At 35.4% G+C, this 12,257-nt stretch overlaps 1 protein-coding gene across 1 annotated transcript in view; it reads left to right on the forward strand.

The window, feature by feature from the left end:
• The window catches only part of amon (amontillado), a 541,981-nt gene that overhangs the window by 395,252 nt on the left and 134,472 nt on the right, over positions 1–12,257 (forward strand). Inside the window, exon 2 of the mRNA XM_068377776.1 lies at positions 6,923–7,027. Within this exon, the coding sequence (XP_068233877.1) occupies positions 6,923–7,027 (105 nt within the window). The remainder of the gene's footprint in view (positions 1–6,922; positions 7,028–12,257) is intronic.

The following is a 12,257-nucleotide window of genomic DNA, read 5'->3' on the forward strand; positions in this document are numbered from 1 at the left end:
AGAAACAGACTATATATCAGTCTAGTGAGATCAGTGTTAATATATGGACATGAGTCATGTTTTGACAATGAGGCAATCTCCAACGAATTTAGTATATTTGAAAAAAATCACTCAGAACGATACCGGGAGTTGAATGACAGGACTGGATTAAAAATGAAACTATAATAGAGATACTTGAGTGCCAGATGTAGATAAGATCATGGTGAGGGGTAGTTGGAGATGGTTTGTGCATTAACTTTGCACTCCCCAAGAGAGATTAATTCACCAGAAGTTCTAAAAGAAGTCGGATACTAACTGTTAACTACAATTCAGGATTTACCTGGCGAGACTTCAGTCTATTACCAACGAGTTTTCTCCGACTTCCCGACTCTCCAGGTGACACAATTGATAGCTTTTAATTTGAATTACCCCTAATGAGTTGATATGGACGAAAATCAACACATTATCCTGCTCACATAGAAATAAATTTCTATCTCATACTAGGATCGAACCCTAGCCCCTTCAAATGAAAGGCTAGGTCGCTTCCAACCATGGCACCAGATGCTCAAAAGAAGGTAAAACCTAACTGATAACTGCAATTCAGGATTTACCTGGCGAGTCATTGGTCTCTTACCAGCGAGTTTTCTCCGACTTCCCAACCGATCAGCTGACAAAATTAACAGCTTTTAATCCGAATTACCCCTAACGAGTCAATATGGATGAAAATCGACACAATGTCGTGCTCAAATAGAAATAAAGTCGGAGAAAACTCGTTGGTAAGAGACTGATTTCTCGCCAGGTAAATCCTAAATTGCAGTTAGCAGTTAGGTTCCGCCTTCTTTTAGAGCCCTTTGGTAGTGTGATTGGTAGTAACCTTGCCTTTCATTTGAAGGGGCTTGGGTTCGATCCCAGTATGAGATAGAAATTTATGACTGAAACATTGTAAAAGCCTTGCTAAGATTATGTATGTAATAAAGTTCAAAGACTCACCATTCCTCCATGAAAGCATATGAAGTCAGTATCCCAATAAAAAGTTAAGTCAATCCCTTAATTCACTTTAGAATAGTACTTGCAAAGTATTTTTTTGAATTATTACAAATGAAACTTTTTAATAAATTCTACCAAAGTTAGAAAATGCAAATACAAATAGATTGAATTGATTTTATACAGTAAAACTTTAAATTTTCTTCTTACCAGAATGGGAAACCTTTGTTTTATTTAATGACACAACAAACCATTTTGGTGATGTCCAGATTGTATCTGTAAGTATACAGTCTTGATACAGTGGGTTGTTAATACTGATATATCAGTATATCCCTTCATTTTTCTGTGGCCAAGGTTTTACCTGCCCTCATCCTGAATTTCATGGTCCACATCTGCTTCTTTCTTAATAATGTGTGTACTTGGGTATTTCATTTCTTCACAGACAGTTACTGCTGCTTCGCTTTCTTCCTTCTCTTTATAAGCTGTCTGGATGTTTGCTTGAAGAGTGTTTATGTCACCATCACACTTCACTTAGTAATCCATATGATAGACTACTTCCATGAGCTCATAATGTCATCACTGTTGTAACATCAGCCTGTTTACTCCCGTTGGCATCAACATTAACACTTTCTGAACCACCATGAACAGCAGATCCTTGGTTTTCCTATCATAGTGATACTTCTCACATCCTTGAGTTTTTTCAAACTTTCCATGAATATTTTCAAAAGTCTCTCCAAGGTGAATTCTAACACATGCATGTTGTGCATTTCATCTTTACGGTGTCTGGTCCACAACTATTTGAAAGTCTACATCAGTCCTCTCACTTTCCTTTATGACAACAGAGATAATTCTTGGCATTCAAACAAATACATTGGCGAATACAGGTTTTTCTTTGCACATCATATTGGTCTTCGGTACACCTTTGATCATCTTACACAAATAATAAAATTTTTGGTTACAAGGTGTTAAAAACAGCTACTGTGAGGTCATTAAAATGCTCGCCTCCTTCATTATCTAAGAAGTATGTCAAGTATTTTGATAACTGAGCATATCCTTGTGGAATTATACCCTGTAAAAGATTTCTATCTTAGGCAGTGCTACTACCTCTGAGCCCCTGACCATCAGAATATGCTTGTTACCATTTTCCGATTCTGGGTCTCTCTTGAATGGCTCCTTCAATAATGTATCTTCCCTAGTGGTATTTTGCTGATATGCCTCTTTGGTGCAGTCTTTTTGGAAATGTCACAGGATCTCCTGAAACAGATGACATCTGCAATCAATCCTGGCAAATGGAAACTGCTGGTCAATTTGTCGTCAATTTTCTTTCCTTCCAGATTACCACCAATAATGAAGTCCTGGTCTAACTTAATTACTTGATTTTTAAAAATTTCTGATACCATGAATTATCTTATCTCCCTAGTCATCTTGCCCAGGAAAATTTGATATGATATAGAATTCATAACTTTTAGTGTAAACGTTTTGCACTTTTTATCAGACTTGGCCCTCTCCAACTGCTTAAAAAGACTGATGTTTTTAGCTGAGTTTTCTTTGACTCCTATGCTTCTATAAGAGGATGTTTGAAGTCTGCCACTAACTTGATTCTGCCTTCTTTTCACTATACATGTGCTCTAGTCTTGATAGCTACTGTCTTGGTATCGGAATCCTGACCCACATCTATACTTAAAACATTCTGGTTCATCCTTTTGATCATCTACTCTCTCAGTCTTTTCAACCATATCCACTTCAGTTTTATCCAATTACTCTGGATCCTTTCTATAAAGAAAATTTCAAAGAGTAAGATCATTCATGAAAAGGGTTATAAGGAAACAAAATACAGTTCTTTTGTGTTTTTACTTTAATTCTATCAACTAGACATCTACTATTACTTTTGTCATTCAGTGTGCACAGTCATTTCTCATTAGTCATGTGGTTATTCAGTTACCAAATTCCGTACAAATGCACGTAATTCACTTGTGTAATTGGTATTTCATATGACATTTTTTCCTTCTCTACATAGTCTACACTAACTGGTAGATTATGGTGTCTTTTCCCCTGTTCGCAGATCTGAATTCCCGAACACAACTGGTAGTTCATCTACATTAGCCAAAGTCAGCGTACCATCTTCGACAAGGTCTTCCAATGTAGATATGTTGATTTCCTTGCAAATCATAACAGCAGTACCGCTTTTTGTTCTCTTACTACTATAGTATTGGCTACCTTTTGTTTGACCAATTGTGGGTCCTTTTTTAACTCGCATTCAGTCTCAGCCATGTTCTCTTGCTTATGGCATATAAAGGATATACAGTCACTCTTGTAAATCTGTTTTTACTCGGCTACTTTAGTCTCCTTTATGTGGTCACTCACACTAGACTTCTTTATATGCAATTAGGGTTTTTATTATGCTTTTCCGGTGAACTTTTAAGAAATTCTTAGCAAGCTTTACCATCTCACAGAATAGTGCCATCTTGGTTGAATACATATTGAAAAACTGGTCTCTTAAACTCCTCTCTGTTTCCAACTATATCTGTCCTACAAATATATCACTATTGTGTTGCCACAAACTATTAGGTAGTCTCAAATTGTTCTGGCTTTGTCTCATAGAAATTGTTACCGAATCCTTCTCAGGTTCCATTGCATCTCTTCATAAGTCCTCGCTTTAGACTTTCATAGGCAAAGTTTCATCTGAAAGTGTATAAGAAAAAAATTAAGACTTTTTTGTTAGTAATGAAATGAAACCAATAACCCTCTATTCCTTAGGCAAACTTGACTCTGCATGCCTCAAATATTTTGATAATAATACCTTTATCCTTTTGTTTCTCATGAAATATAGGTAACTTGAGTTTAGCTGACTTGACACTTAATGACCATGTGCATCTGCTTCTACCTGACTCTTTCCTTCAAAAGGTCTATGGTCTTTCATCCTTCTCCATTTCTTCACGGCAACTTTTTCTTCATGAGCTGTCTGTCTTTTAGTATCCTATCTTGGTATACTAGCCTCTTCTCTAAGTCTTTCAGTTTCCTCTCTTTCTTCTTCTCTTGATTCCTGGAGTTCATTTGCTACAGAAAGATGCATACAAATTTAGAAATTATTGGAAATCTTTCAAACATAAATCTTAAGCAATTTTTTCACGAAAATTGTACTAATGCACTTCTGATAATTACAAAATAATCAACAAGCCTGTTTACAGGTGATACGAAAGAAATATTACTCAATAATATGCATCATGAAAAATCATAGAAAACTCATTTAGTCATAAACCGAGAAAACTTAGATACTTCATATCTTGGCATTGCTGATTTGAATGGTATATGTACACACACAGATATATATATATATATATATATATATATATATATATATATATATATATATATATATATATATATATATATATATATATATATATATGTGTGTGTGTGTGTGTGTGTGTGTGTATATATATATATATATATCAGTTACTAATCCCAAGAGTTCCATCAACAAGTTATATTATTATTATTATTATTATTATTATTATTATTATTATTATTATTATTATTATTATTATTATTATTATTATTATTATTATTACTTGGTGAGCCACAACCCTGGTGGAAAAGCAGGATGCTATAAGCCCAAGTGTTCCAACAGGGAAAATAGCCCAATGAGGAAAGGAAACAAGAAAAATTAAATATTCTAAGAACAGTAACAATATTAAAATAGATATTCCCTATATATACTATAAAAACTTGAACAAAAACAGAAGAAGAGAAATAGGAGTGTACCCTCAAGTAAGAGAACTCTAACCCAGGACAGTGGAAGACCATGGTACAAAGGCTATGGCACTACCCAAGACTTAGAGAACAATAGTTTGATTTTGGCGTGTCCTTCTCCTGGAGGAGCTGCTTACCATAGCTAAAGAGTCCTTTTACCCTTACCAAGAGAAAAGTAGCCATTGGACAGTTACAGTGCAGTAGTTAACCCCTTGGCTGAATAAGAATTATTTAGTAATCTTAGTGTTGTCAGGTGTATGGGGACAGAGGAGAATGGGTAAAGAATAGGCCAGACTATTCGGTGTATGTGTAGACAAATAGAAAATGAGCCGTAAGCAAAGAGAAGGATCCAATGTAGTATTGTGTGGACAGTCAAAGGACCCCATAACTCTCTAGCGGTAGTATCTCAACAGGTGGCTGGTGCCATAGCTAACCTACTGCCTACTACCCTTTAGATTATGATTTATAAAATTAGACATATGCCTGTCTCCAAGAATACTAGAAAACATAGACTCTTGTAAGATAGTCCAGGGCAATAGAGCAATTACAGCATCTGCCAGTCGGTACTATATTTTTGCTCCCATAAAAATATATAAAAATATCCTGCGTCCAATGTGTCTTTGTATGCTGAACTAGGGAGTCGAATAAACTTTAGTGACCTTTAATCACCACAAATTTGATTACTAACAACATTAATAATCCTAATATATTGTATGAAGACCAAACTACCTTGGTCTATTCAAACGATTTTCTTTTCTAATTCATCAAAAATGTTGATATTATTCATGGAGTAGTCAGTGTTTTTAGCAATTAGCTTAGCAGAGCACATCACTCATTGCACCATTTTTCCACCAAAGGTAATTTGAATCAATTTTCTGTAGCAGCATAATCTTGATGGACATTTGTCTTCAGTTCCAGGTACTTATAGGCATTGCGTGTAACATTAACTGGCATTAGTGTTGGAATTATTTGGGTTACTTTATTGATACTTGAGACGCTGGCTAATGCCATTTCTGGTTAGATTACGTTTCTTGTTTAGTTCTGTCCATTGCTTCTACTTTGTCTCTAACTGTGAATACATTAATTGCTAACAACTACATTCAACTTCGCATATATTAACTTTAAGGCAATAATTACAATCAAGCCCTATTCCATTCCGGGCTGAACTTTGGAGTGACCTCGAGAGATTTGAAATCTCTTTTGTCAGTTGCCTACCAAAATTTTGATTACTATAATATCACGTAGGGAACACGTAGCTGTTATAACTCATATGTCATATTTTTAGTTTTTCAATTTTCCTTAAAAGGACACATAATATTATCTTAAGAAAATAATCACCAACTCCTAAATGAAGTACAAGATAAAAAAATATATCATTCCAAAGACTCAACCAATAACGTCCAAAAAAAATTTTATAAAGATCAGAAACACCTGTTTTAATATATAAAGAAAAATATTTATAATCTTGACAGAAACCTCATGTTACCTACATAACAAATTTCCTTAAGATTAAAAAAGAAAAAAAAACATTTAAATAAGTCTAGATAAAAATACCTTGGGGATTACCTATGGCAAAGAGTAAAACAAAGAAAAATTTAAAATCACAGACTTCTATCGTTATCATTGAAATATAAGAGACAATCTTTATAATTTTGGCCATAAAGTTGATCCTTGAGCTTGAAAATATGTCCAAAATATTTGGTAATAATAATCACCAGAGGAACAAGGAATAATAATGATTGTAGAACAAACCATAAACTAAATCTTTTGAGATCTATAAATTTAGGCTGGTATTCGCTAATTGGCTAACATATCCCATAAAGTTTCATAAAAAAAAAAAAAAAAAAAAAACTACCGTGAATTCTGAACCTAGAAATTTCATGGTTAGGGTCTGACTTGAAAAAATCAACAAAATATTAGGAATTGACGTTGACGTTGAATAAAAATGAGAAAAAGAGAATGTTTCATTTACGTTTAGAGCAACCTAACATATCTTTATTGACCTAATAGTGTGGAAAAGCCTAATTATGAAAGGAACAATTATATCTTAGGAAAAGCTATATGAAATTTTCACAACAAAGAATTATCTGTGTGGACTATCAATAATTGGTTTTGGTTTATACCAAAGGTGATGTCAATCAAAAATAATAATCTATAGTTCTATTGATAAGATTACATGTTTCTAAAATATTTCTTTATTTTTCAGGTAGCGGGATTGCCTAACGAGTTCCATTTTGTACATCACGCTCTTCCTCATGCCCGATCGAAGAGAAGCGTGCCACATATGCGAAAACTCAAAGCTGACCCCCTGGTAAGTTCTTAGTCTCTAAACTGTAATTTTGGAACCCTTGGTGTGTGTAAGGAGTGTGTGTGTACGTGTGTAAATAACTAGCCAGGCACTTGAAAAATATGTATTAAGAAGTATGTTAAATATTAGTCTTCATATTCTTTCGACATTATTAATCACACTCTATTGCAGGATCGGCCACTCGAGTCAACTTTTTCCAACTACAGTATTTCTCTTCGATGTCTCAGTCTTCCCGATGTTCACCTTCAATCCATTCCTTTTTAGTGATCTTTCCATGCTAAAAACCTTTCTCACGATTCTTCTTCTGAGTTCAACATAATAACTAAATCGTCCGCAAGCATCAGATCCTATAATTCTTCGGTGTTCCTTGATTCAAATAACAAAGTGTCTATAATGACGATAAACGAGAATGAACTCAGGAATGATCTCTGATGGAGGCCAACTCCCACAAGGAATGTCTCTTTCTCCCCATATTTAGTCTTAGGAGTGCTTCTTGTCCCCTCTTACATCATCTTCACTAACCTCAATAACTTCGGTACTCCTCTCTTTCCCAAACACCAATAGACTTAACTTCTTCGTACCTGACATATGCCTTTTCAAGATCCACAAAACACATAAACTTTCTTGTTTCCTTCTAGATACTTTTCTAGATACTATATAGATAGCAACCAGTGTTCTTACCTTTTGTATATATATCAACTCTCTCAACATTCCTTCTACAAGTCTTTCTAGTATCTTGAATATATATTCCAAAATCTTTATCCCTCTACTATTCCCACAGTTTGACATGTCTCCATTTTACCCCCACCAACGAAGCTGGAAGGAGGTTATGTTTTACCCTCTGTTTGTGTGTGTGTGTTTATTTGTGAACACCTTCCTGGCTATAATTTTAATCGTAGAGTAATGAAACTTTCAGGGATTAAGTGTTATGTAAAAAGCAAAGAGGACTAATTTTTGGAAGGTCAAGGTCAAAGGTCAGGGTCAAGCAAAATGTCTAATTCACGTAAATAGCTAAAAGTTTGGACATCGTTGTCACAGAGACTTCAAACTTTGCTCATTTATTATTGTATGAGAATCCACGCCAATTGATATATGTTAAGGTCAAAGGGCAAGATAAAGATAGAGCGAAAGGTCGAGAAATAAGTTGCTGCAGCGGAGGTCTGCACTCTACTGAGTGCCCCTCTAGTTGTTTATTCAGTTTAGTCATCCAACTATCTTCCCAGGCCCTTTGGCATTTCCTCTTCATCTCAGATCTTTTCCAACAGTGTGTGCACCCACTCTTTGCCTATATTTTCCAATGCCTTAATCATTACTTCCGCCGACGGAGTTGGAAGGAGGCTTTGTTTTTCGTCCCTGCTTGTGTGTTTGCTTGTGTATGTGTGTGTTTGTTTGTGAACAGCTTCCTGGCCCCAATTTTAATCTTGGAGTAATGAATAAATTTTGGAAGGTCAAGGTCAAATATCAAGGTCACGGTCAAGCAAAATGTCCAATTCACGTAATCAGCCATAAGTATGTACATTGTTGTCACAGAGACTTCAATCTTGGTTCATATATGAGTGTATAAAAATTCACACCAATTAATACATGTTAAGGTAGAAGGTCAAGGTCGAGGCAAAGGTCAAGGTCAAGGTCTAGGAAAATGTCAAATTCCAGTCTTAGCCATATAGCCACAATTTTGATCGTAAAGTAATGAAAGTTGCAGGGATTTTAAACTGCTATGTAAAGAGCTGGAAATGATAGAATTTTGGATGGTCAAAGGTTAAGGGGGCGGACTAGTAAAACATCCAAAATTAGTTCAAAAGGTCTACAAATAAGCTGTCCTGTCTGAGGTCTACTCTCTACTGAGTGCCCCTCTAGTGTTATTGCTACCTCTGTCTTTTCTGGAGCTTTATTTACTTTTCCTCTCTTTAAAGCATTCTCGACTTCACTCTCTGATATTTGCAATTGATCTTTCTACTGGAGGAACATTTTCAAGCTCTTCACACTCATTCTCAGTGTTTGATAATTGGGAAAAATAGTCTTCCCCCCTTCTCTTAAAATCCTCTTCCTCAATTAACCTAATAACTTTAATCTAATAACTAGCATATGACTTTATAAGTATGCTTATGCCATTTTATGAAAAATCAAATATAATTTCTCTTAATTGTATAAATCATCCTTTCTTCGTAAAAACACGTATTACTATTTTCAATCTTTCCTGTAAATGCATATTAAGTTTCATGATTTATGATATTAGTCACATTACTGCTTATGAAGTTTATCGAAAGGTCTGGTGTAAATGTTACTTACATATCGTAGACACGTAGAGTGCTAAGAAAGAGTCAGCCTTAAGCCCCTATAAATGTCCTTGGTTAGGCGAAGATCTGTTATTTACCAAGTTACCGTATATTTTCGATTAACCATCACACATTCGATATGGAAGTTTTATTCAAATACAAAAATAGTTTTATAACAAACCGCATAATTTAGGCTCCTTATTGATATTCAGACTTCCGTAAACCTTCTGATGGCTTAACGTGAATATGTCTCAAGCGATGTTAGAGGATGGTATTTCCAAGATTCAATTTTGACTCCCTGGGAATACTGCTTAGAAAAGATGTTTTATTATAACTATTATTTCATAGCGGAATTTTATATCTATTTCAGTGTAAAAACCTTCTTCTAGAAGATAATAATTCTCCTAATATGTCTGTTGGAGCTAAAACCAATAGCTTAGATAAAGAGCAAGTTGCTTTAAACATACTATCGTTTTAGCGATGTCAATGTCATCTGCTTCAACTTCAAAATCATAAGCTCCAATCTCGTTGAAGACACCTCTCTCATAGCAAACAATTGATTTTGGGTGTAAGTTGCTTCCAAATAAATAGGAATGCATTATTAAGAAATACCCCAGCGTATAATAGAGTCACGGAGATCAGAGACAAAACTATTATAGATATCATGATTGCATTAAGCTATCGTGGCTGATGGAGGCTGATTTCAATTTTAACCACAGAACCAGAATGTGTAGAGCGAGGTTGAACTAAAATTAAATATCTCTTGATGACTGAATGGCGAAGTCGATGTGATCTCTGCCTCTAAGGTCAACGGGGTAGGTTTGAATCGTAACTGAGGTAAAAGCACTGTAGTCGTAAGTTATTCCCAAAGTAAAAGGGATTCTATGTTGAGGGATATTTATAGCCTAATATCAAGCTTTATAAAAAAAAAAAAAAATCTCGTTGGAATTGATATGTATTTTGTGTATGTGTGAAAATATCAATTAATTGTGTATATCAAATGATAAACGGGAGAGATAATGTTCAACCTCTTGAAAATATGAAAATTCGAGACATTAAAGGACACTATATCTCCCAAAAATATTTTTTTTTTTATAAAGTGCAGGTAACGTGGGGAAAATGAGCATTATGGATATTCCTTTGTGTCAACTATATCTGCACCAAAAAATCTTTGAAGTCCTGATGGAAACTAAGGGGAGGAAATAGAAAATGTTGGAGAGGATCAGATGGATTCAGGTTAAAGAAAGAGGAGAGGTTTCTTTGAAGCGTAATGGATTTAGATAATAAGATTATTGATACTGCAGACTCTTTACCCCAGTTTTTTTATCGCTTTTATTTTTGGGGACTCTTGCTAAGTATCCAATTCTAACATGATAACTTCAAATCTGAGATATCTGATTTGGATTCGAATTACGAAAACCTAAAGTCGACAGAGTATGAACAGCAGTCTCGAAATCAACTTTCGTTTTTCTTGATAGACAGATGGATCTGTCGACTTTCTAGCAGCCTAATCTATATAAATTTAGAGGCAAAATTCTAATCTTGGTCAGACCCGATTTGATGCACTCATCATGGATCACTTTTTAGGTATGTTATTCGCATTGCAGAGGTTTCTCGATATCAAAAAATATTCGTGGTTTATATATATATACAGTATATATATATATATATATATATATATATATATATATATATATATATATATATATATATATATATATATACATACATATTTTTGGACTCAAGCCATGTCGTCCTGATGGAAGTTCCTATAGGGTAGCTTCCTAGGGTATATTACAACTACGGCGATATTCCCAGAGAATTTACCTTAAGGTACCAGAATTCCAACTCCTGGAGCGAGTATCCCTCGTGAAAGGGATATCGCGACATATCAGAGGACGTATTCTAGACACGTCACATGGCAATCTACATCCTGGACAGAGATTTCGTCTCGTAGGAGGTGATTGACGAGATACGAATTCGGGAAAGAAAAAGGGGGAGCCGCTCCCAAGGCTTCCCTATCCCCCGATTCGTATGCGTGCCTGGCGCCAATCCTGGCGCCATCTGTATTCCTTTTTGCGTAGCTTAACAACTCGGTGTTTTTTCCTGTTTTTCTCGCAAATCTTGGATTTATTCGGCTTTTCATGGCTTCTCCGTCTTCGTTGGCCTCTGATAAGTTGAGTATAGTGTCTGTTATGTATAAATGTAGGCTCTTGGTAAAATTTTGAGTGATTAATAGGATTAATCTTTGATACAAGAGCCATAGCCTACCAGAGGTGTCCTGGACACTGTCGCTCGCTAGGTATAAATTAGTTAGTCAGAGCGACATTCCTGGTTGTTTTGCTTTAATAAATTTTAGCTATTTAGCTTTACATAGGATTTCCATTCGTGCTTAGTATTATTTGGCGAAGTATTCGCCATTCTGGCCTACGCTAGGCCATGTAGCCTAGTCGTTTGGTCCTAGTACTTCATGCATGATTTTGGTTTTTCCGAGTGTAATTAAAATTTTATTGAAGCTTTAGGCTATATTTTATACATTTTAGACTGTGTGGAATATTTCCAAGATTGTATACGTGTGAGTTTCGGTGAATTAGGTAATCGATTCTCTTGGTGCCTAGGCTAATTGCTTATGGAGCCTTAGTATACTTTATCATACTCCCCGGTTGCTTTCTTTTCTTCGGAGAAGGTATGCAATCCCTTTCCCTCCGTTTAAGCCTTGGGCTTATCCCTAAGTGGTTTTTTCCGAATTTATTTTCGATAAAACTATACTAGGGTGTTACTGTACCTTCCTGTTCCTGTAGTTATGGTTCAAGAGGGACAGAACAACAGAGTTTTTAGTCTGAGTCTGTGTTGTCTGGCTTGGGGCAGAGTCCCCCTCGCTGACCTAACACATACAAAGGGAGCTTAGCTCCCTTAGGTCACTACCGAAGGTTTCTGTAGTTATGATTCCTTCTTTT

Source organism: Palaemon carinicauda, chromosome 8 (genome assembly GCF_036898095.1).
Source record: "Palaemon carinicauda isolate YSFRI2023 chromosome 8, ASM3689809v2, whole genome shotgun sequence".
Classification (NCBI taxonomy): Eukaryota; Metazoa; Arthropoda; class Malacostraca; order Decapoda; family Palaemonidae; genus Palaemon; species Palaemon carinicauda.